At 39.2% G+C, this 25,657-nt stretch overlaps 1 protein-coding gene across 2 annotated transcripts in view; it reads left to right on the top strand.

Annotated features, from left to right (window-relative positions):
* The window catches only part of HECTD4 (HECT domain E3 ubiquitin protein ligase 4), a 121,496-nt gene that overhangs the window by 48,510 nt on the left and 47,329 nt on the right, over positions 1 to 25,657 (top strand). The window contains exons 14-29 of one of the 2 annotated variants that reach the window (XM_073313568.2): positions 1,352 to 1,422; positions 6,952 to 7,057; positions 7,776 to 7,896; positions 9,014 to 9,136; positions 10,325 to 10,449; positions 11,847 to 12,000; positions 13,635 to 13,735; positions 14,792 to 14,990; positions 16,472 to 16,591; positions 17,882 to 17,986; positions 18,828 to 18,991; positions 22,299 to 22,532; positions 22,853 to 23,045; positions 23,210 to 23,314; positions 23,759 to 23,847; positions 24,407 to 24,582. In XM_073313568.2, coding sequence (XP_073169669.2) covers positions 1,352 to 1,422; positions 6,952 to 7,057; positions 7,776 to 7,896; positions 9,014 to 9,136; positions 10,325 to 10,449; positions 11,847 to 12,000; positions 13,635 to 13,735; positions 14,792 to 14,990; positions 16,472 to 16,591; positions 17,882 to 17,986; positions 18,828 to 18,991; positions 22,299 to 22,532; positions 22,853 to 23,045; positions 23,210 to 23,314; positions 23,759 to 23,847; positions 24,407 to 24,582 — 2,186 coding nt within the window. Of the gene's footprint in view, positions 1 to 1,351; positions 1,423 to 6,951; positions 7,058 to 7,775; positions 7,897 to 9,013; positions 9,143 to 10,324; positions 10,450 to 11,846; positions 12,001 to 13,634; positions 13,736 to 14,791; positions 14,991 to 16,471; positions 16,592 to 17,881; positions 17,987 to 18,827; positions 18,992 to 22,298; positions 22,533 to 22,852; positions 23,046 to 23,209; positions 23,315 to 23,758; positions 23,848 to 24,406; positions 24,583 to 25,657 lie in introns of both variants that reach the window. The other variant, XM_073313567.2, reaches the window with a different exon arrangement.

Below are 25,657 nucleotides of genomic sequence, written 5' to 3'. Positions count from 1 at the left end.
CCCAAGGCCCTGAAGCCCCTAAAGCTCCTGCGTTCCGGGTGGCCCTGCCCGGGTTGGGGAGGCAGCTCCCAGAAGCGCTGCGCAGAGCCACCTGCACACACCCCTGCACCAAACAGGAGCTGCTCCAGGTAAGTGCTCTGCACCCCCTGCCTGCCCCAGCCCTGAGCGCCCTCCCACACCCTAACTCCCTCCCAGACCCCGTACCCCCACCCTGAGCGCCTGCTGTATCACAAAGTGTTAAACCAAGATTTTCAAAAATTGTAAAGCATATTCAATCACATTGCTCCCACTAAAAATATTATTAATCATTTTTTTTAGTGACAGCGAAAAGGTTTTTTGTACCGTTAATAAATAAAAAAAATTATTTTAAAAATATTGTTTTTCATCTTTATCTCATCGTTTTTTAATTTGTTTTTGTGTGTGTTTTATAATTTACATAATAGTACAGTAGTACATGTCTATAAGTTATACATATATTGGGGGTGCGTGCTCAAAAAATTATTACTGATAGGGGTGCGCGATCAAAAAAGTTTGGAGACCACTGCTATAAGCAATCAGGAGCACATGCCTGTGCACAAGGATGGTCTCTTACCCTTGATATGGTGAATAATTTATGCAGAGGGGACAAACTATTAAAGGAGTGGAAAAGACCACTTATTTTGAGGTGTATCTATAGCAGTGCAGTTCCAACACTACTGTACTTCTGGCTCCCTATTTAGTTTAAAGAAGGATTTCCATAATGGGTCAAAGGTTAATGAGGTTAAAGGAGTTAATACCAGTAAAAGTTCTTGGCTACTGGCTTTCATTTCCTATAGCTCTTATTTCAGATATTTGATTAGCGCTGGTGGAGACAGGGAGAAAGCAGCAATTCTGCTTGGATTTGCAGTAAAGCTGTCATCCTGTGTTTGACATTGGTCTGTTTGTTACAGAAATGACTGTGCTTTCGTATGTTACAATGATGACTTCACTGTAGGATTTGTCAGGAGGGAGCAGATGGTTCTGAGGGGGGAAATCCTCTGCTTATTCAACAAAAATTATTTGATTAGCAGAAATCACAGAGGAAGAATTTGCAATTCTATGACAAATTAATCTAAATGTTAAGATATGTTGGATGTCTTTCCTTAGTATAAAAATGTCTTTTTATAAAAATTCAGGCAACCATATAGAATAATTCTAAGGGTGATAGCTATACAATTGTAAGTTCCAAATTTTTAATGTTCTGTTTCCCATGTTTATAATGGAACTATTTTCCTGTCACTCATTATAAACAAATGTTAAATTTGACTTTTGATTTCCCCTCTTCTCCCCACCCCACCCCACCCCACCCTTTTTTTTTTTTTTTTTTTTTTAGCTCTGGCTTAAATATCCTATATCCTGGAGAAGTGGAAATTAATAACTTACTTAAGTTGGTCTTGACGGAAGGTGAGTTTTTATTGATACTCTGGAGGATAATTTTTTTAATTTAAAAACTAAGCAGAGAGAGGGCGGTTTTGTCTTTTTTCCTGTTAGTAGTTTTTATTTCTGGGATTAAAGAAGTTCAGGAAAGTGGTTGAATGTTAGACTATCATAAACTAACACTTCCTTGGAAGTTATAGAATGTTTTTAAGTTCTCAGTGCTTTGTCTGGATATGTGGGGAAGGTGAAACACTGTATCAGAGTAATGGCAAGGTCTAACTTAAAACTAGAAAGGTTTACAAATCTGTTTTGACACTATTCATAATGTACTTTGTCTAGCCTGAATATCGTACCTAACAGGTATGCAGCAATTCCTCAGAAAGGGCCCTCATCTTACACACATCCCCACTGTATATCATTTGAAAAATTATTTTATGTATGTGTAGATGAGGGACGATGTGGAACTGTCAAGTGGTGTCCTAAATCTGTAGGTGAGGTGAACCAGTGTTACGCAAATTGAGTGTCATTTGTCCCCCGCACTTCCAGAAACATTGCAACATGACTGATTACAGTTTTTACTGTTTATGTTAATTTCAGTATCTTAATGTGGTGTTTATTGGTAAAAGCTACCAAATGACAACATAGTAAAATATTCGTATTGGTTTTACATGGGCAAGTATTTATTTTCCCCAGAAATTATGTAGCTGTTTAGCATGTGGCAAAAATGGTGAATACCAACATTTTGCAGTATACTAACATGAATTGTTTTCACATTGCATATTCTTATTTGTCAAAATATGTCACAAGTGATGTTAATCGTTCTCTATATTTAGAACTGAAATTTGCTGACCAGATCAGTCTCTCTCTGAAGGTTGTGCACCAGTAGCAGTAGATTGTGTGCCCACAGTTTGTACTGTGTAGTGGATAGATATAAATGTATGTGAATTCGTAATATCCTAGACTATCAGGGTTGGAAGGGACCTCAGGAGGTCATCTTGTCCAACCCCCTGCTCAAAGCAGGACCGATCCCCAACTAAACCATCCCAGCCAGGGCTTTGTCAAGCCTGACCTTAAAAACCTCAAAGGAAGGAGATTCCACCACCTCCCTAGGTAACTCATTCCGGTGTTTTAGCACCCTCCTAGGGAAAAAGTTTTTCCTAATATCCAACCTAAACCTCCCCCACTGCAACTTGAGACCATTACTCTTTGTTTTGTCATCTGCCACCACTGAGAACAGTCTAGATCTATCCTCTTTGGAACCCCCTTTCAGATAGTTGAAAGCAGCTATCAAATCCCCCCTCATTCTTCTCTTCCGCAGACTAAACAATCCCAGTTCCCTCAGCCTCTCCTCATAAGCCATGTGCCCCAACCCCCTACTCATTTCTGTTGCCCTCTGCTGGATGCTTTCCAATTTTTTCACATCCTTCTTGTAGTGTGGGGCCCAAAACTGGACACGGTACTCCAGATGAGGCCTCACCAATGTCGAATAGAAGGGAACGATCACAATGATCAAATCGCTTCGCCATTTGTAAGATTTTGTACATACAATGTAGCATCTAGTCTGCCTGGTAGAAGGTTTTAATTTGTAATTGCCTATGCATGCAGTACTAGCCTTTGAAATATTCTGGAAACTAGCTTTTAATTCAGTTACACGTATGCATAGGCCAGTATTAGAGTTAGAGATGACAGTACACAGCTTCATATTATGAATATGCAAAAGCTATGAGAGAAAGAAGTGTCCTAACAAGAAGTAATGAAGACTAAGTCCGCAAACAAGTCCTTGCCTCTGCACCTGAAGAGGGATGAAGAGCATGTTACAGGAAAAGTTATTTACTTGTTTCCATAATATAAGAACTAGGAGCCACCAAATGAAACGAATTGGTAGCAGGTTTAAAACAAAAGAAGGAAATTCTTCTTCACTCAGCGTACAGTCAACCTGTGGAACTCCTTACCTGAGGAGGTTGTGAAGGCTAGGACTATAACAGGGTTTAAAAGAGAACTGGATAAATTCATGGAGGTTAAGTCCATTAATGGCTATTAGCTAGGATGGGTAAGGAATGGTGTCCCTAGCCTCTGTTTGTCAGAGGGTGGAGATGGATGTCAGGAGAGAGATCACTAGATTATTACCTATTAGGTTCACTCCCTCTGGGGCACCTGGCATTGGTCACTGTCGGTAGACAGAATACTGAGCTGGATGGACCTTTGGTCTGACCCAGTATGGCCATTCTTATGTTCTTTTACCAACCATGTCATCAACAACATGACAAACCCATTTGACCTTGAAGTACATCCAAGGATGCTTATCAAAATATCTACTAAACCGCATGTAACATCAGTTGTATGGGAGCTCTACTGAAAATAGCAGATGTTGGTGAAGAACAAATGGAGAGATTTGTGAGAGGTGCACTTGATTCTGAAGAGACACAGCTTCTTCAGCTGCCCAATCAAGAAATCTGGCATCAAAATACTTGCTGACATGGCCAAGAAGAACAAATTTAAGTCTGGCAAGGGAGGGACAGTCACATTAGATACTAGTTTTCCACAGAGCCTTGTCCTTCGCAAGATGCAGTGATGATGTTTCAATGGGAACTGTTCTTAGTCAGCCAGTAAGACCTGTGCCTTTGTCCCACTGATGGAACAATGAGAAGAACAGACAAAGCTGAATTAGGGTTCCAGCTGTAAAATCAAGCTGGAATAATTCATGAGCTAAGAGCATGGAACAAAGAAACCACAGTGTACATCCAAGATGCCATAGCTGTCATACAAATGATGACTGAAGACAAGTTCCACACATTTGATGAATGGGCTGCTGAATATTTGAGGCAGGTCCAAAAAGGATTTGACAAAGCTAATTCTGTAATCGAAGTCTGTGACAGATATGACAACAGTAACTCTGTGAAAACTACAAAGAGTCCGGTGGCACCTTAAAAACTAAGATTTATTTGGGCATAAGTTTTTGTGGGTAAAACTTTCTGTGAAAAACTGCAGAAAGACAGCGCTGGACAGGATTTAAAGATGGATGCAAGAAATACCAGGCGATTGGTGGACATCCTGTGCCTCAGTGGAAAAAGTTTCTAAAGTTGACATCCAGTAAGCAGTCACTTGTAAAATTCCTCTGAGTTTATGGTTCAAAATCTACCTGTGTGTGTAGGAGCACACCCAACAGAAACACTCCTCCTTGACTGAGGCTTTTCCAGTGGTGAAGGAGCAAAGTCCATTGCCAGTAGAGGTATTGAAGAAGCCCAGGACTTGCACAGTACTCAAGTGGAAGTGGACAGAAGGATGCTTCTGCATGTTGTATGTACTAGTATGGCATTTGTATCAAAGACACTGTAGTAATTAGGTCACCTGATACAGTTGTTTTGATCCTTGCTGTTCTCTACTTTCCAAGAATGGAACATATAGATAATGTGCGGATTGAAACAGATACCATTACCAGCACAACTGACAAGCGTTGCTTCATACCCGTGCATGCAAATTGTGATGCACATACTTCCGATGAAGTGAGCTGTAGCTCACGAAAGCTTATGCGCAAATAAATTTGTTAGTCTCTAAGGTGCCACAAGTCCTCCTTTTTGTGGATACAGACTAACGCGGCTGCTACTCTGAATACTTCCTATTGTACACATTAACAAGATGACTGTGTCATCCCGATTTGGTGCTCAGAAAAAAATTGTTTAATGTTGTCAAAACAAAGGGATCTTACCACTTAAAAGATCTTGCCAAATTGGAAGAGAGTGCTGGACAAGCCACAGTTTTGGAAATAAGGAAGTTGGTAGCAGTGCTGCGGTCAGACCAAGAAAGAAAAGATCTATAGAGACCTGAATTGCTTGTGCCTCAATCTACTCTCAGTCAACTCATTCCCTTTGTTACTGCATCAAAAAGGACAAGTCACTGGGTCACTAAAGAGTCAACTGTCTGTAGCCAGGACAATCTTCCCTGCATAGACCTATGTACATGCCAAGGCAGTAAAGTAAGTATGGTAACCCACTCACTCTTGACAGAGATCATAATGATGAACAAGATGATGATAACTAAAAATGTCACTAGTGCTAAAAAAAAAAAAAAATTATATAATACACAAGTTAAGAAGAGAGTGTCTGTACATCGGATTATCCACAATACAAAGTTTGTTTTAAAAAGTCATAAGATACATATAGTGCATAATCAGCAATAAGCCAAATTAAGGTGAATAAATTTAACAATACAGTTTAGATATTAGAATCCGAATACTCGGGTACATCACTAATGAAAAGTTATACGGAGAGTTGGTTGTAGAAAGCAAATATAGGAATGAATGTAGATTGTCCCTCAGTAATTGAGCATTTAGGGTAGATTGTCCAGTTGGAAATACAATCCATGAGAAAAAAGAAAAGGAGTACTTGTGGCACCTTAGAGACTAACCAATTTATTTGAGCATGAGCTTTCGTGAGCTACAGCTCACTTCATCGGATGCATACTGTGGAAGCTGCAGAAGACATTATATACACACAGAGACCATGAAACAATACCTCCTCCCACCCCACTGTCCTGCTGGTAATAGCTTATCTAAAGTGATCATCAAGTTGGGCCATTTCCAGCACAAATCCAGGTTTTCTCACCCTCCGCCTCCCCACACACAAACTCACTCTCCTGCTGGAGACATCATCAAACACACACAAACTCACTCTCCTGTGTGTGGGGAGTGATGATCCGATGAAGTGAACTGTAGCTCACGAAAGCTCATGCTCAAATTGGTTAGTCTCTAAGGTGCCGCAAGTACTCCTTTTCTTTTTGCGAATACAGACTAACACGGCTGTTACTCTGAATCCATGAGAAAAGTATTTCAGTTACTTTCCCCACTGCGCTTCTCATCAGCACTCCAGCTCATCCGTCCTGGTATTGCCAATGTCCGGTGATGCGTTCTAGGTAGATGTCCCTCGACCACCTGATGGCGTCCGACACCATGAGTTGCTGCATCAGCCAAGCGTAGCGCTGACCGATTCCACATTCTCTCAACACTCACTTATTACTGGGATCCCATGCACCCAATGATACCTGTACAAATTGATTATTAGATTTTGTTTTACCTTTTAGATTCTTGTGATGCATTGAGGTCACAAAGAGATCCAGTGTTATATCCTGAAATAATACATAGCGTCTTTAAATTAAAGAAACGAATGCAAGTACTTCCGAGTGGTCATTTTAATGTGTTGATGGTGTCATTAGTTATCCCCATTTCTGTGGTAACGGCACCGCTTGACAAGTCCATATCATACCTCATCTTAAAGTAGACACCATAAACGTTGATATACATGTGTGTAGAGAGGCTACATTATCGACCACAGTGGTGGTATCTTCCACTCAACTAAAATCAGTGAGTCGTTCAAAATTTAAAACAGTACTGCATATATGCAGTAAGTCTCAAACTGCTTATATGTCTGTGGAGAATCTCAATAAATTGTAAGCATAGTTACTGTTAGTCAGAAGTGTATGTCCAGCAACATTCCTTATGAATTAATAAAATGCATCTAAAGAAGGCTGTTTTACAACATTTTTCATATTCTGCCATTGTAGGAGAGAGAAATAGTGGGCTCTCCCAACTTCGTGATGTGATCCTTACTAACTTAGCTGAACAGCTTCAGAACAACAGATTTGGAAGTGAAGATGACGATCATTACAGGTAAAGTGAAATAACACAGTTGTCGCTGTTAATTTGTATTGAGGTGCATTTGGCTTGTCAGCATTATTGTAAACTGAGCTACTTCCTGCCTAAACAACTCATTCCCTTTGTTACTGCAGTTTGAGCTAATGCTAGCCTTGTGTACATACTGTACCATTTGCTGAAAGCGCTGAATTCCCCTGGTGGTTTGAAGTATTATGGAACTTTTGGAAATTTCTGTAGAACTGCATAAGTGGTTTGGAGGAGACTTTTGTGAATTCCCTGATAGTTAAATGAGAGCAGCTGACGTTTTATTAAGTGTCACTCTTCAGCACTAAGACTATCACCCTCAAGAAGCTCTAATGTTTACTTAAAGATTGACATTTGGAAGGGGTTTCTTTTTATTAAAAAAGAAGGCTTCACTTGATGTGGACTCTTTGGAGGTACAGTGAGCAAAATGAATGCAGAATGTACTGATATTTTAAACATGCCAGAGCTATATCTGTCTTGTATTATACTGTGGTCAGAGACATTTTATTTTTCAAACATCTTTGATATCAGAGTGCTTTGGTTGAACATATTAGTGCTTGAGCATCTCTGATGCAGTCATTCAGTCAGTGTAAACTAATTTGTAATATGGTTTGTCAAGACTTCTCAGGTGTGTTGAATGTATCAGTCATTAATTTTCTTTAATTATAAATCATCGACATCTTCTCATGTCTTTCTTGCATTTTTAAAGACTAAACGATGAGCTTTTGCACTACATTCTCAAGATCGTTGTTCGAGAATCTTGCATCTTAATCACCAAGTGCCAAACTGTATCTAAAGATGAATTTCAAAGACTTCTTTCAACTGTGCCTGTAAGTAAAATGTATTTGTTGAAAATAGTCAATTTGCTTAAGTTTTCTTTCTATTTCTTGATTCCAGCCACCCATTCTCTTTTGTGTAGAAGTGTAATGAATACAATAATGCAGTCTTGAAAAGGAATAGGGGAGGGAGTTTTTAAGTGCATATTGTTGCAAAAATAAAACCTGATTAATATTACTGAATTAAAATGCTCATGAATAGAAAAGGGGGCAGGACACTTCCATTACAAACTGATCTTGTATAATAGTGTTAAAGCAGGTTAACATATTGATACGTTTTCCCTGGCATCTTGCAAACTGTTTCAATTTTAACATTTATTTTTGTATAAGGTCTTTCAAAGTTTCACAGAATGATTTACAAAATGGATTAGAATATAGAGAGAGCCTTTTAGAGTTGTGTTTAATTATGCATACAAGTAGAGAGGAAAACTGTATGCTCAGAGTTGGGAGATGAGTAAAGAGCTGAAATTTTGAGTAGTAAAAATTTACATAGATATTCTTGCACAACCGTTAATGAGTAGGAGAACATGAGGTTGCAGCAATGGGGAAATAATAAGTGGGATGAGGTTTGGAATCTTATGTTTTCAGATTTACTGCAGTACTTTACTATGTTAGTAAAGTTACTAATTCTCATTTCAGTTTCATTGACCTGCACTCCTCGAATCTCACACCAGAGACTGTGCGTCTCCTTTCAGCAAAGATTTCATGGTTGAGCTCTGCAGTTGAGGTCTCATGTTAAGACTTCATTACCTTTACTATAAACACTCAAAACATATACGCATACATTTAGTGTTTAATTACAACTACATTTTTGAAACAAATTTAGTGCTTTATGATGCTTCATTCTTTTTAAATGTTTCACCTACTTATTAGTTCACTAAATACCTTGGTCTCCCAGCCTTCAGTATGAATTAGTGAGATTCTGCTGATTCAGCAAGGACTATGTAACTCAGTGACAATAATTTGTTCAGTAACAGGAATTGTGTGTCTTTCTTGTACTTTTTCCCCTGTTTGTTTCCTTTTTCATACTTTGAAAAAGCACAAGGATTGCCTGTGCCAAGTCTGATTTAAAGAGTTCAGATAATGTAAAATGTGCTTATTTATATTAAAGGCTGCATCTTCATGTTTGCGGTATCTGATGGCTGTACAGAACCACCTTCTGAGTAATACTATTTTGATTAAACCTGATGAAAATGATGACAGTGACAGCTCCTTGCAGGGAGAGACATTGAAGGTACAGGTAAACACCGAGTTTTATTCTAGTATGCTTTCTACGGCCAGTGTTCTTCTGACAGTTCTTATGTTTCAGCAGTGCAACTTACTGGTAGAGTCTACTTGTGTTGTCAGTTTTTGTTGTGTTGAAGAAGTTACATAGTGGAAGTCAATACTGTCCCATACTTCAGCTAGAATCTGTGATTGTTCTTTGTATAGTTTCATTTGACACTATATTGTTAGAGTCTGCCAGCACTTCCCTTCTAAAATTCTGTGTCAAGGCATTTCAGACTTGGCTGTTAAAGGACGTAGGTGTCTTCTGGACTTCATGTATTTTTTTAATTTCATATTTAGACTAGCTTTGGAATACAATTTTAGACATCATCTACTCTAGAGATTTTTATATGTAAACTTACCGCTTTCAGAAGATATTTTGGCCTCCTATAACTATTGACTTCACTCACAAAATTTTTGCTGTTTTTTTTAACTAAAAATGGAATGGTCTTTCCCCTGATCTCTATCAGCATGACTTTGCTAATCTTCAGAGCTTGCTGCTAGGCCCATCTTTTCTCCCTGTCCCAGAGGGAGCTGGGGGAAAGGTGAGATTGGGGAATTATGATGGTTTCATTGATTTGAGGTTTACTAAATTGTGACTACATTTACACTGCTGCTGGGGTAGTGCTGTCATTACATAAGTGTCAGTTTTGTCCCAAAGCTCAGGTTGTTTTTGTAATTTATCTCATAATCTTACTAATTGTATTGCTAAAGTCATTGGGCTGTTTCTGTCTGCTGCTTTTGATAGGCATTTGTATGCTTGTTATCTAATGCCATTTATGTTCAAGCTTATTGAGTAAATTCTAAATGTTTCAATACTATTGTCTGTCTTTTTCACTATTCACCCATGTTCTCATTGTTCAGTTTCTCTCTACAGTTATCCTCATACCTTCTAGGGCATTCTATCACCACTGCAGTACTCTGGACTGGGGACTCCTTCCCTCCCTAGAAATTGCGTGTGCATCCTGTAAAATGCACCTAGTTTCTCCCAGCACTTTAGGGCTTAGCATTACAAATCAAATTTAAGTCTTGGATGAATCTACTACCATAGGGTTGCCAGGTCACATTATCATTATTTAATTTGGAAACCCATCATTTTGTTCAGTTGTTTATTGTCTGGGAATTTAAGTATTATTGTATAACATTTTGTACCTAGGAGCTAAAGACCAGTATTTTGGCTCTTGCTACACAAATCCTGACTGGATGTGATGAAGTTTTAGAAATACTGCAACAGGTCACTATAGCTGTTATAAACAGCGACATTTCTGACAGAGAGCAGAGGTAAGACAACCTGAATTCATACTTTTAGCCTGAAATATGTGTGCTGCTGCCCATTGTGTGAACCAGCTTGCTTAGTAAAGGGAAACTAATACTATCAGAATTCTTACCTCCCTTTATTTTTGTTTTTAATTTAATAATCAAATTATTGAAGGGCAGGAGCTATTTCTTAATATGCATCCGATGAAGAGCAGCTCACGAAAGCTTATGCTCAAATAAATAAATAAATCTCAGGTGCCACAAGTACTCCTTTTCTTTTTGCGGATACAGACTAACACAGCTGCTACTCTGAAACCTGTTCTTAATATGAATTATCCTTTGGCATCCCTAAGGCAATCTTCCTTTGGAGAGCTTTGAATTGGGCTTTCCGTAAATTGATTTCAGTCGTGTTAACATAATATACAGATCAACAGAGATACTTGAAAATCATAAAAGTCTCTTTAGCACTATAGTTAGTCCAGTTACTTGACTAAGTATCATAAACATTATAATAAATGGAAACAACCTTAATCGCCAACACCCTTTTGGAATCCATCCTGCTAGAATTTCTGTAGGTTAGGGTCTTTATCTCCTGAAGATCTCTTTGGCGGCAGCATTTGTATCCGTCACATTCCTTAGTGTTACTCGAATATCCTTCATATATCATCCAAGCAGCACCCTCTGCCCTCTTTCTTCAGGCAGGAAGTGAAAGCTGGGAATGGAAAACAAAAAAACTCCCCAAAATCTTAAGGGTTTTGAAAATGTCTCCATTTTGAAAAAGGAAGAGTTAGGCCTAAAAGTTATTTGAAATATCCAGAATGAAGAAGACTTTTCTAGAAAAAATCCTGTTTCAGATTCTAGCCTTTGAGCTGCATATTGTGTTTGCACCCTTAGGGTCTGTGTTATGTCTTTTGGAATACATCCCTTTTTTGGGGCTGCTCTCCATACGTACAGACTCGGTTTTTGGTGGTTTTTTTCCTCATACGTAGTCTTGGAGACTCAGATGCCTAACAGCACTTTTATATTGTAAGGAGTTGTGGGCTGGGCCCTGCGTCTGCCTTTGTTGGTACAATGCATAGTATATTGGGGGCCTTGATCTCAACCAGGGTCTCTGGGCACTACAGTAAATTAAGAATTTAATTATCATTCACCAAACAATCTTCTAGGACTGTCATTCCTAAATAGGAATTGCTTACCAGAAAAGACACTGAATCTTATCGTATATGTTATGAGACACTGGAGTGTTCAGTACGTATTAAAATAGATATTCTCAGTACACTTGCACATAAAAGTTTTCTGCTGCACTTTGAATCATTTACTTACGCAATCTGATTTGGTATTAAACTCATTTCTTTAAATAAAAATAGTAGTGGCATTCTATGAAAAGAATTGTTAGTGTGCACTTTTGACTCTTGTTGCAGGTTAAAGGGCCTGGAACAAGTTACCAAAGCTACTATGCTTGGTCACCTGCTTCCGGTATTACTGACGTCTCTGATGCATCCAAATTTACAGACGCTAACCATGGCCGATGCACTGATGCCTCAGCTGGTACAGCTGGTACTTTATACCAGTCAGGTATGGCCATTATACAGTGGATTGAAGTATAGATTTTTAAAACAAGTTTAATATTTATGTGTTTAAATTTATCAGTGGTATTCTCATGAAGGATACCAGGGTAAAATATCAAGACTAAAGAATAATGGTGAAATGTTATCTATATTAGCTCTCCAAAATGAGCTGTGCTGTTGGTGGGGTTCTTCCACAATACAAAGATTGATAAAAATGTAATAAGAACTAATCACTTGTTATGGTTTTGGATCAAAGCTGTCCTTGCGTTGTTCACATACAAGGAAACATATGTTAAGATCTAGTATGAAAAGACCAAGTCCTTATACGTTCTAGCTCAGGGGGGTCAGAGGCTTACCCCGTTCCCCACGGCTCCCAGGAAGCAGCAAGCATGAACCCCTTCTGGCTCCTATGTACTATATGGAGGTGTGGCCAGGTGGCTCTGCGCTCTGCCCTGTCCTCAGGCGCTGCCCTCGCTGCCCATTGGCTGCAGTTCCTGGTCAATGGGATCTGCAGTGATGGCGCCTGTGGTTGGGGCGGCGTGCAGAGCCTCCTGGCTGCGCCTCAGAGCTGGCAGGGGGACACGCTTCTGGGAGCTGCTTGCGGTACGCACCGCCCGGAGCCTGCACCCCTGAGCACCTTCCTCCCCCTCCCCCCCGCACACCTATCCCCTTCCACAACCCTGATCCCCCTCCCGCTCCCCTCCAAACACTTCGATCCCAGCCAGAGCCCCCTCTTGTTCCGCAGCCCCCTCATCCCCAGCCCCACCCCAGAGCCTGCACCCCCAGCCAGAGCCCTCCCTGCCCATCCCTGATCCCCCTCCTGCCCTCTGAACCCATTGGTCCCAGCCTGGAGCCCCGTCCTGAGCCACAAACCTCTCATCCCCAGCCCCACCCCAGAGCCCTCCCCCCGTGCCCCAACCTGGAGCCCCCTCCCGCACCCTGAACTCCTAATTTCTGGCCCCACCCCAGAGCCCTTACCCCCAACCGCACCCCACCCCCAATTTCATGAGCATTCATGGCCTGCCATACGATTTCCATACCCCGATGTGACCCTCAGGCCAAAAAGTTTGCCCACCGCTGTTCTAGCTAGAAGCAAATTTCTCCAAATTATTAACAAATGGAGAATTTTCTAATTTGTGATGGTGTTTATACAGCTACATTAACTAAGTTTTTCCCTTAATTTGTTAGCTCAAAGGTTCTCAAACTTTCATGGTGAGGACTATATCCTACAAGAGATTTTCATAAACCCACTTCCCTTCGCATGGGCAATTTGACAATGTCCCTGTGGCAACAACAGCAGTTGTTTATATGGAAAAGTAATAATAGGAAAGCATTTAATTTATTTTTAGCTTTTTAAAAAATATGTGATTTAGCCACTAGAAACAATGAGGAGAGCTGGTGGCATGTTTCCAGCCAGCTCTCTACAAACCATCAGCAAGTGGTCCATGGATCACAGTTCAAGAACTGCTGCTTGGCAACTACTAGTAACAGAAACAGATGCTATCCATTGTGCTCTATCCAGTTTAAGTTACAGCATTAATAACTATGCAGCGTAATATTAACAAGCTTCAGAAACCTACACAGTTCTTACAGTGAAACATGGTCTTCATGTGTTTATAAAGTTGTTTGTGTTTGTTGCAGACGGCCTTGTTGCTTAAAACCCAGTCTCCAGTTTTCTCAGAGGTGGGCAGTTCCCCCAGTGGTACCTCAGAGCAGAAGGGCAAGCTGTTCCCTGATGAGAGGTGATTGCCTCTTACTCCCATTATTCACGACTTTTGTATTGAAAACACTCATTTTTTAATTATGTTGCTTCTGGTCTGACCATTGCTGAAGAGTGAATGACTCATAGAAACAAGGATCTTGAGGGGTCAGCATTACAGTAGTCTGAATCTACAAAGCAATTTTACATAACAAGGCTTTACAAAGTGCATTTAATTTTTTGAAAAGAAATAATTTCCCATAAAGAGTAGAAATATGGGTCTAATGGGAAGCGTAGATGAAGTATAGCATGCGTGTGTGCTCTCGCTAGCTTTTGAAAAGGATTTCTGCATGCTTGAGTCCCAGGTCAATGTACAGAATCATAGAGAGCTTTATAACAAAATGTGGTTCACTGTAGCTGCATAGAGTATTCTAAATTCATTGTAATTTTTAAGTAGTAATGGGCAGGATGTAATTTATCTCTAGTCCTGGTTTTAAATCTTAGGTCACAAATGAAAAGAATATAGTCTCAGCTTAAATCCAGTTATCATGTGCAAGTTTTGTTTAATTTCACATTTAAGCTTTTGGTATTTGCACTCGTAGTTTTGAAAGCAGTTTTTTGAGATATGTGAAATGCAACAACTTCCTTTGCACTCCAGACTTACATAGACTTGAATGAAATGTTACGTATATATTCTTCTATGATGGTCTTATCTTTTATCAAGTATTATCCCAGGAGGGAAGATGGATTATGTATTAACATTCAAAGACTGGAACCAGTTTATAGTACAATACATTACTTGTTATATATAATTTTTTCCAGGGCTTTCTAGATTTCTAAAACTGTGACATATCCAAGTTTACAGGTTACAGCTTGGCATGTTTTATTTGTAATGTAAAGAGCTCAGGTTATTTAAACTGCCATTGTACCCTCAACACACCTGCTTTAAAGTGATTAGACAAATATTTTGTTTGCTGTTAATAACCCAAAGAGAATTATTAGGCTTTTTAAAACATCTTATGGTGGTGTTTGAATATATAATACAAAACTATATGTGTACATCTTCAGTACTACCTTTTAGCTTTTTCTGTGATTTCAGAATATTAGAAGAGAAAGAGGAGCCAGGTTTTCTCACTGGCTTGAAAATCCCAGCTCCCTGGGCTGCTGGGAAAACTGTAGAAACAGTGCATCCTGTCAGGGACAACTATAAGTTTAAAGAAACTGTACATATTCCAGGAGCCCGCTGTTTATATCTTAGATTTGATAGCAGATGTTCTTCACAGTACGATTATGATAAGGTAAGCAAGGGCCAGTACAGAAACTTCTTTATTATGTGTCTTTCATTAATGTTTCTCATTTTCATCTTTGCTGCTCTTCCTCACCCATGGCACCTTATTACTAGTAACGAGGATGATGTGGGAGGTTTTTACTGACAGCAATGCCACCATACTGTAATTCCACAAGGTCTGATTCTCCGTAGAATCCTAGAATTTAGAGATGAAAAGAAATTTAGGGTAGTGGGCAGCTGTGAATAAGGGTGTCAGGGGAAGGGTGTCAGTCTCCTCTCTTAGCACGTGTAAAACTAGGTTGGATTATAGACTAGAAAATACACAATGAGGGAGCTATTTTGAAATGGCAGGAAGATGGGACTGGATGACTTAATAGATCTTTTCCATCTCTGATTTCTGTGCGGGATAATTTCTATAATTCTATTAAGAAAAGGTCAAAAAGTATGGGCTAAACATTTACAAAGGACTTTTTAGAACGTAACGTCCAGTGAATGTCACTGTTGTCTAACAGGAAACTTAGTTGGTAGATCCTTAAAAAATTAAGCTTCGTACAGAACATTTCTCCTAAGGTGCCGGAATGTGGTGATGGTAATTCAATGGGAGAAATATAATAACCCTCAGAAAGGTTACCTCCTCCACAAACTCAGACCAACATTCCCTGTTGACATCCATTTCATGACTGCTTAGATTATTCCTCTTTATTGTAAAACATGTTGAGTTCGTTCTCCTTTTTTCTGTCACCCAGTTTTCCTTATTTCTTTAATTTAGTTGTCTCCTTTGTAGATCAGCACAGTTTGTTCAAACTGGGCAGAACTGGAAAGGATAACTTTCTGATTATAAATGGCTTGTTTACATGGATTAATATGAATATGTCTTTTCAATTTCAAGAATATAGCTAATGAAATACCACCCTTCTTTTCTGTGTAATCTAAGAGCCACTTACTTATACTGCTTAGTAATTGTGGCTTTGTATTCTCTAACGTAGTTTAAGTCCTGTGATACCTAATCTTAAACTTACTGGTTTTGTAACCATTAACTTTTAAGCACTTTTTTAAAAAAAAAAAAAACCAAAAAACTTTGGGCCTTATCATGTCCCCACTGAAGTCATTTGCAAACTGTTAACTCCCATTTACTTCAAAAGGAGCAGGATCCAGCCCTTTATTTAGAGAGGCAGCATGTTCTTGTGGGCTGAACATGGGACTCTGGGAGCTAGGATTGAATTCCTGATTTCTATTGCAAATTCTGCCACTGACTTCCTGTGTGACCTTGGGCAAGTCACTTAGCCCTCTCTGCCTCAGTTTCCCCATCTGTAAAATGGGGAAATAATACTTGCCTGGCTGCCTATCAACCTCACAAGGCTGTTGTGAGGATTTGTTTCTTAATGTTTATGAAGCGCTTTGAAGTTGTAAAGCGCTGTGTAAGTGCTAAGTATTATTATTAGATTTTTTGTTTTTCTTTTACAGTCTAACAGTGTATTTTATGTTTTGAAGTTGGTGATCTATGCTGGTCCTAACACAAACAGTAGGAAGGTTGCTGAGTATGGAGGCAATACACTGGGATATGGCAGCCGTAGTGTCTTAGGAACGGGTTGGCCGAAAGACTTAGTGAAGGTACAGTATTACAAAACAACAATATTTCACATAGAAAAGTCCCTTTTTGAAAACTGTATCGAGATTATTTTTAACACTTATTTTTGAAGTAGTCGAGCCCAAATATTTTAGTGTAAGCTTATCTCTGAGAGCGCTCGCTAGGATGGTGTTTATGTCCTTGGGGAAGGAACTCTTGTCCCATGCAACATTACTGCTGCCCGTATTTTATAGGAGCATGGCACTCATTTTGGCAGTAATGGCATTCCACGATTAGCATCTTGTAGAAGAATCAGGAAAGAACTGCACTTCCAATCTCAGAGACTTTCAAGACACTACCATTCCCCATGAGTATATATAGCAAAATTTCCTGCTGACCCTGAGGCTGTGCAAATGGTCTCAAGGACCATAGGGGCATAGTTTTAGGACAGCACACAAGCCACTAAAAATATTAAGTATAACCATTTCTGTTCTCCTACCCATTTGTCTGTTTTTTTAAAATCAGTTAATATGCATTTTTTGGGAACATACATTTAACAAGAAATAGAAATCTGAGATTCTCAGAAACCTATAGGAATTTCCAGAGATCTACCAAGATTGGTGAACTTAGAATGTGTTCAGTATGTTCTCTCTGATTTATGTAATATCACTTCCCTTATGTAGTTGTGGTGAAGCATAATCCTGAGTGTTGTCCTATACTAAAATTGGGTATGTACTTGATAAAACATGACATTGTCAAAAAGGAAAGCGAGAGGCAGTTGTTCAGTTAGACAGCATTGCTTTGACTTGCAACTTGGAAGTTCTAGTCTTGGGAACACTCTGTTCCAGTGGCTCAAATTAGCGACGATAATGTTATTTTGTCAGAAATTACATAGTTTTGTTAGCAGCTCCTGCTGTTTACTTACGTTATTTTACTAGCTTCCTCTACTTGAAGAGCTTGCCTGCCTGTTTGGCCACAGGAAAGGAGCTGGTGATTATTGCCTGCGCTCTCAAAAAAATAAAGAAAATGTTTTAGTGGATATTTGTCTGCCTGGGTTAGCTATCATTGTAGCCATATGGCGACACATTCTTTCCTTTGCCCCGCTATAGATAGTGAGCAGCAAAACTTAACCAAAGTGTAATCAGAAATGGATATTTGCATGAAAAGGGGAAGAGCTTAATTAGCATACATAATTGGAAATAAAGAGAATTTTTGAAATAAAGCAACGGTCATTCTTTTAAAAATTAATCCATAAAATAAGCCAGTTTTATAAAAAAAAAAAAAGTTTTTGCATTGTTTTAAGTGTCTTTTCCCCCCTCCCTTTAAAATTTAAGGTGGAAGGGGATACAGTCACCTTCTCCTTTGAAATGAGGAGTGGCCGCGAGCACAACACTCCGGACAAAGCTATGTGGGGCTTTGCTTGCACTGTTCGAGCACAGGTACTGTCAATATAACCAGTGTTGTCAGGCTGAACTTAAATTTTTCTCTGATTCACATTATGTACATTATTTTAATTTTAAAAAAACAAAGGGTGGTTGTATTTGTGAAACAGACCTAAATGTTGGGGTTTGGGTTAAAAAAGAATCAGACCAGCTGTTTGGATAGCCATCTCTGTACAATGGAAGGGAGCTACTGCCTTAGATCTCTCACTTCATTGGCGAGGTATGGTTAGGCACACTTCGTAGTATGATTAGGCCTTGGAACAATGGATGACAGTTTTAAGTACTCTCTGCTTATCTGGTATGAAGCATCAATGGTGCTGGATTTGGAGGAGACCACTAGATATCCATCCAGGCTTGTAGGAGGTGAGTTCAATGTGGAGTATCTACTAGTAAGCTGGGCATCAGAGGTAGAAATAATAAATAATGGCTCTAGGACAGAGAAAAAGACCAGACTTGGGAGGAGAGGCAGGAAACAGGGATCAAGTACTATGAAGAAAAATTCATACCACTGTGCCCAGGAGATAAGACAAAGTCTGGTCTAAGAGAAGATAAAATGGAGTTTTCAGAGGTGATGAATTGCCTGCTCTCAAAAAAATAATTTAGTCCTTTTGGATTATGTGACTTCCAGTTTTGTAAGCCCATGAATTTCCTAGTATTCAAATTCAGTTCTTATACATACTGATTTGTAGTGTTCTATAAGTAAAAAATAAATAAAATTGTCAGAGTTTGTTATATTGTGACACTGTATGATATGCATGCCATATTTTGAAGTAGATTGCTTAGAGAGCCACTTTAAAGTTAATTGGATTGTTGTGGTTTATCCCTATCAATACTGCAGGAGTCTTCAGAAGATGTGTCAGGAGGATTACCATTCTTGGTTGACCTGGCTTTAGGCCTTTCTGTGTTAGCTTGCTCCATGCTAAGGATATTATATAATGGACCAGAAATGACCAAAGACGAGGAAACATGCCAGGAACTCTTAAGATCTAAACTGTTACAGAGGTAAAAAATCTTTGTCTTAATCTGAATTTAATGTAATTGTGTGCAGTGTAGTTGTCACAGTGTTGGTCCCAGAATATTAGAGAGACAAGCTGGGTGAGGTAATATATTTTATTGGACCAACTTCTGCTGGTGAGAGAGACAAGCTTTTGAATCACACAGAGCTCTTCTTCAGATCTGAAGACCTGAAGAAGAACTCTGTGTGACTCAAAAGCTGTGCTCTCTCACCAGCAGAAGTTGGTCCTGTAAAAAATATTACCTCCCCCACTTGTCTCTACCTTAATTCGTATATTGAGGCTAGGTAGTAGCTTTCAGAAAGGGTAAATTTGCTGCTGCGCTTAAGCCAGCTGTCATGTATCTGACTGCTCTACCACTTTATTTGTATACATAACTAACTCAGCAGTGTATTAATTCTATAGAACTGTTGGAAAGTAAGGAAATAATCTCAGTTAAAAAAATTGTTGTTTTCTTTACTAAAGCTGAGTGACTATCGGGAAGTATATTCTGTGAAAACTAATTAATATTTTTACAGAAAACTTCCATTCAGCCAGGTTCAGAGCCTTTCCATATTAACTTTTAGCAAACATTTTAAGCACTCAAGCGTTACCAACTCAAATACTTATGAAAAGTAACTTCTTAGCCAATAGTCAAGAATATGAGCTAGAAGCAAATGTTTGTTTGTATTTCATTGTAAATTTCCCAGTTTGTGCGGTTAGCTAGTTAAATAAGTCATGTGGCATTTTGAATGACTTAAGTAACTTCCTAGCATCCTTGAATTACAAATATTTCCTTCTAATATAAACTGAGAAGTTTGTAGTGTGTGTGTTAGGTATGTAAGTTACAGCACATATTGTGCATGCATCCGATGAAGTGAGCTGTAGCTCATGAAAGCTCATGCTCAAATAAATTGGTTAGTCTCTAAGGTGCCACAAGTACTCCTTTTCTTTTTGTGAATACAGACTAACACGGCTGCTACTCTGAAACAGCACATATTGTAAAATCAGTTAAAGTATTGACCATTTCAATAATCTGTGAACACAAAGAATCATTCCTTGAAGTTAGTGAGTTTTAGAATTGTATAATCTGTTCGCGGATAGTTCGCTAGCAGAGAAAAAGACAAAATTTGTTGAAAAAATTGTCTGGCTATGCTGGAATAAGGACAGGAGACACTGGATGTGCTTTAATTAGGCTGCAACTTTATTCCTAAATATTAGTGAGTGCGTGGCAGAGAAAAGTGTACAGTACAGGTAATTCCATAATCATTTACATATACCTAAGAGGTGCTACTGTCAGCCCTTCCCCTTGACCCATCCTGTGCCTCAGCCAGCCTGCTGCTGGGACATAGAATCATAGAATATCAGGGTTGGAAGGGACCTCAGGAGGTCGTCTAGTCCAACTCCCTGCTCAAAGCAGGACCGATCCCCAATTAAATCATCCCAGCCAGGGCTTTGTCAAGCCTGACCTTAAAAACTTCTAAGGAAGGAGATTCCACCACCTCCCTAGGTAACGCATTCCAGTGTTTCACCACCCTCCTAGTGAAAAAGTTTTTCCTAATATCCAACCTAAACCTCCCCCACTGCAACTTGAGACCATTACTCCTCATTCTGTCATCTGCTGCCATTGTCTTTGGAACTTCCTTTCAGGTAGTTGAAAGCAGCTATCAAATCCCCCCCTCATTCTTCTCTTCCGTAGACTAAACATCCCCAGTTCCCTCAGCCTCTCCTCATAACTCATGTGTTCCAGTCCCTTAATCATTTTTGTTGCCCTCCGCTGGACTCTTTCCAATTTGTCCACATCCTTCTTGTAGTATGGGGCCCAAAACTGGACGCAGTACTCCAGATGAGGCCTCACCAGTGTCGAATAGAGGGGAACGATCACATCCCTCGATCTGCTGGCAGTGCCCCTGCTTATACATCCCAAAATACCATTGGCCTTCTTGGCAACAAGGGCACACTGCTGACTCATATCCAGCTTCTCGTCCACTGTCACCCCTAGGTCCTTTTCTGCAGAACTGCTGCGTAGCCATTCAGTCCCTAGTCTGTAGCAGTGCATTGGATTCTTCCATCCTAAGTGCAGGACTCTGCACTTGTCCTTGTTGAACCTCATCAGATTTCTTTTGGCCCAATCCTCTAATTTGTCTAGGTCCCTCTGTATCCTATCCCTACCCTCCAGCGTATCTGCCTCTCCTCCCAGTTTAGTGTCATGCAAACTTGCTGAGGGTGCAATCCACACCATCCTCCAGATCATTTATGAAGATATTGAACAAAACCGGCCCCAGGACCGACCCCTGGGGCACTCCACTTGATACCGGCTGCCAACTAGACATGGAGCCATTGATCACTACCCATTGAGCCCGACAATCTAGCCAGCTTTCTATCCACCTTATAGTCCATTCATCCAGCCCATACTTCTTTAACTTGCTGGCAAGAATACTGTGGGAGACAATGTCAAAAGCTTTGCTAAAGTCAAGGAACAAAACGTCCACTGCTTTCCCTTCATCAGCCCCTGCGCCAGGCGCATCAGCCGCTGCTGGGGCAGTATTGGGTCACTGTGCCCCCTCCCCCCTCCCACACACACACACAGCAGCAGAGTTTGGTTGTGGGAGGGAGCAGGGGGTTGGGGCACTAGATGGGGTAAGGTGGGCTCTGGGCGGTGCTTACCTGGGAGCGCTCCCTGGAAGCAGTGACCTCCCCCTCGCTCAGCAGCTAGGTGGAGGAGTGGCCAGGCGGCAGCAGGCTGCCTCTGCCCAGAGTGCTGGCTTTGCAGCTCCCATTGTGCCCCCCACCCCCACCCCAAGTTTTATTCACTGATATTTTTATTAAAAGTCATGGACTGGTCACGGACTATCAGTTTTTGTTTACTGCTCGTGACCTGTCCGTGACTTCTACTAAAAATACCTGTGACTAAAACGTAGCCTTAGTCATAATCCATGAGGTAGACTTTTTCTGTGCTGTGGGGCTTTGGATTCATGTTTTGTTCCAAACTTTGACATGTGACAGTTCACTACAACCTTGAGGTAAAAGGTTTATGAAAATTTAACTCAATAAAGACTGCTTCAGGTTTATGCATTGTAAGACAGATTCTGTTCTCGTTTACGTCCGTGGCAAAATTTTCATTGGTTTCAGTGGGTGTGGTGTCCAGCCCTTGTGAAGCATGAACGTCATACTTTCTTCATGTTTTGAAATAAAGCCATATATACAATATTTTTAGGTAGGGTGTTGCATTATGCCTTTCTCAACCTGAAGAGTAAGAGCTAGAAAGAAACTAAAGGCTCTTCAATATGGGTAACTGTTCATCTTTATTTTCTCAGATGCCAGTGGCAGGTGGAGGCCAATGGGGTAATATCTCCAGCCCTCACTCCAAGTCCTTCTCCACTGCCTCTTACTATAGATGAGGATCGAGAATTCACATATCCTTCTGACGTCCTAGTGCCTCCTGTCGGACATCACTTTGATCTGCCTAGGATCAGGTTGCCTCCAGGAATCATGATAAAACTCAGGGAAATATCTGGACGTGCTCGGCCTCAGTTTAGACCTAGTATAAAGTAAGTAACTGTTTCTTCACCACTGTTTTGCTAATTTATGTTTTATTATTATTGAAATTGATACGCAAAGTGCTCTCAAATGCACAAAGCAAAGAAACTAAATAAAAATATTCTCCAATCCCTCAGTAGTAGTAAATGTAGAACGAATATTTGTAACAATAATATTAGGCACAGAAATATCAGATGGAAATAGATAATTCTCAACTTGGTGTGCGTTCAGTAGTTCCTAAAGCGAAATTTCTTGAATACCTTGGCTGGTGAACTGTAAATACAAATGATGTTGTATCCTTGCTAATCGGTTTGGTTTCCATCTGTAACAGGGAAGTGATTCAGCCAGATGTAATGGAGGAGATGGTAGTTTCGTGTGTTATTAAACATTTGAACTTGGTTGATGCACTCCAGTCTCTAATAAATTTCCAGTATCAGGAAGAACATGCTGAGGAATATGATTTGCTGTGTAAAATTATGGGTGAGACCTTTAAGAAGCTAAATGCCATGGAAAGACAATTGCAGGTAAGACAGCTAAAGAAATAACTTTTATTACTAACTACTAAGGATATTACTAACATAAAAATGTAAAAAAACCCCTCAAAATGCACTTGAAGACCTCTCTTCTCTTACTGAAGCTAAGATAAATGGATGCTTATGTATATTCAATATTTTTGTGTCTTTACTAGAGTGTAGCTGAACTGGAACAGAGATGGCAGAATGAGGTAGATGATGCCATACATGGGAAGCTGGAAAACAATGTTCCATTCTTTTATGATTATCATTTCAATGAGGTAAGCATTGCATTTATCCCATTCATTCATAGAGGTAAGAGTTTGCTATCTTATTTTTGCATTTGTGGGCTACAGTATAATTACTCTTTTCATTCATTTACTGCTAAGTTTTTTTCAGTATGTAAGTTTATTGGTACTAAAAATTATAGTGCATGCTTTCAGGTTGTCTAATGTATTTGCTGACAATAGGAATTCATCATAAATGTTGATCACTGTTGCTTTTTGGAGTAGTTTTTGTTAGGAATATAAAAAGAGTAAGATCGCCCAAAAATATATTATGATTTCCCAGTGTCTGTATCTGCATTAAAAAGTTGGCAATTAGATATGAGTGATTAATATTCTTGGTTTGTATCCATGGACATTTTTAATGCATATGTGTAAAAAAAAAAAAAAAATTCCATGATCCTACTGAATCAGATACATTTTCATCCTGTTCTTCTCTAGAGCAAAATGAAAGAATTGGAACTTTTATGTTCAATGAAAGAAATTTCCTTTGATGGAAGTGATATTGAGAATATGGTCCTGTCATTGAGGTTAGTAGTTGGATCTGTTAGCTGAGCGTTCTAGGCCCTGATTCAGCCAAGGTTCTTAAGTATACGCGTTACTTTAATCACATGCAGTCTTACTGAGTTAGGTAAGACTACCCACAGGTTTAAAGTTATGCATGTGGTTAAACGCCTTTCCAAATCAAGACCTAAGTCTTGTATGAAACTTCTTTGATTTTGACCTACCAAAGTGAAAAAGAAGCCTTGACTAGATTGTTGTTTTGAAAATAGAATTGAAAGGCCTCTCCAAATTGCTGGTAATTCTGCATAAAGAGGGTCATCTTTGGGAACATCACATTTCATCAAAATTTGAAATGCTGGAGACATAAATACAGTTAACTATTTATGGATGTTATGTAAAGGGGCGGGAGAAAGAAAAAACAATAGGATTGTTCTGTTTTCTACTTGAATATATTTCTTAACTCAAAAACAATAATTAAAGAGATTACAAGATAGACATCTTTAAAATTTTACCAGTTAAGATATGTTATATCAGGAGGCATAAAGAACAACTAAGTTTACACTGGTTTTTCATTCACCATTTTAGGGAGAAATTTTTTCAAGAAGTCAATTCTCTGGTTCAGAAGCCCTCACATCCCTTGGCTAAAACAAAAACATTAGTAAAGAGCTTGATGAATAGAGCAGAGCTACTGTTGCATGTTACTATTGCAGCACAAGCCGGTATCACAAGAAGTATATCTGGTACCCCTGCGGAGACACCAGGTATGAATTTACAGTGCATCTGATTATTAGACCTGAATGTTTGCTGTTATTATTTGCTATGAATATAAATAACACTTGTAATTAATGTGCTGTAATGCCTCTTAAAATCATATTCCTCTACCTATTTTTCCTTTTCTATTTAGCAAGCGGTGAATTTGTTTTTAGGGGTATTGAACTAACATGGCTCTGTTTACTATTTGCATACCAGGGTCACCATGTTACCAGCATAGCTTTGTGAATAGTGTTAACTAATTTCAAAACCAATAAGGGGAATTTGCAACATTAATAACAATTATATTGCAAATATAAGTTGTTAGTCTTTTAAATTTCTCATTTATATAGCTTAATTTAAAAAATAAAATAATTAAGTCTTCTGATTGCTACAATCTTGTACACCTCAATCAAATTGCCTCTGATTCCTCTCCTTTCCTATTGATAGATAATTCCAGGCTCTGCAATTTCAATAATATGTAAATATTTCATTATAAGACTATTATTAGATGGTGTAAAGAAAGAGGATTAAGAAGGTTGGTAGCCCGTCTACAATAACTTTTCTATCAGAGGTTGCCTTAATATAGAAACTGGCTGTAAAAATGAAATGCAGAAACTTTAAGAATTACCCGTTAATTAGATGGTCCTGAAATGTTAAGATAAACATGGATGGAAGACAACTTCTGAGGGAAGTGACCCAGTGTTAATTAACATTTCTGGGTCTATAGAAGATATTTGTTCTTTTCCATCCAAAACTTATTAGGTACACTCTGAGTTGCTGATGTAAAATATAAGTGAAATTACATATTTTCCACTTGCCTTACCTAAAGCTGACTCAATGATACTGCAGTCTCCTAAAATGTAAATGCTACACACCGTAATAATAAACCAGATACCATGAAATAAGACTTAAAAACATATGAGGTTGCCAGCAGGAAAGCCATTTAAATGGAATTTCAGATTCTCGCATGGGGTTAGGGGAAACGCATTTGGTGTTTTGTGTAGGTTGTTGTTTTTGTGTTAACTTATTTCCTAATTTGTTTAGAAATTGCTTTACTCTGCAAGACCAGCAGTAACAGAACTT

The sequence above is a fragment of the Lepidochelys kempii genome, chromosome 15 (genome assembly GCF_965140285.1).
Source record: "Lepidochelys kempii isolate rLepKem1 chromosome 15, rLepKem1.hap1, whole genome shotgun sequence".
Taxonomy (NCBI): Eukaryota; Metazoa; Chordata; order Testudines; family Cheloniidae; genus Lepidochelys; species Lepidochelys kempii.
The sequence above is the reverse complement of the archived record's forward strand: the minus strand, read 5'-3'. Positions and strand labels throughout refer to the sequence as shown.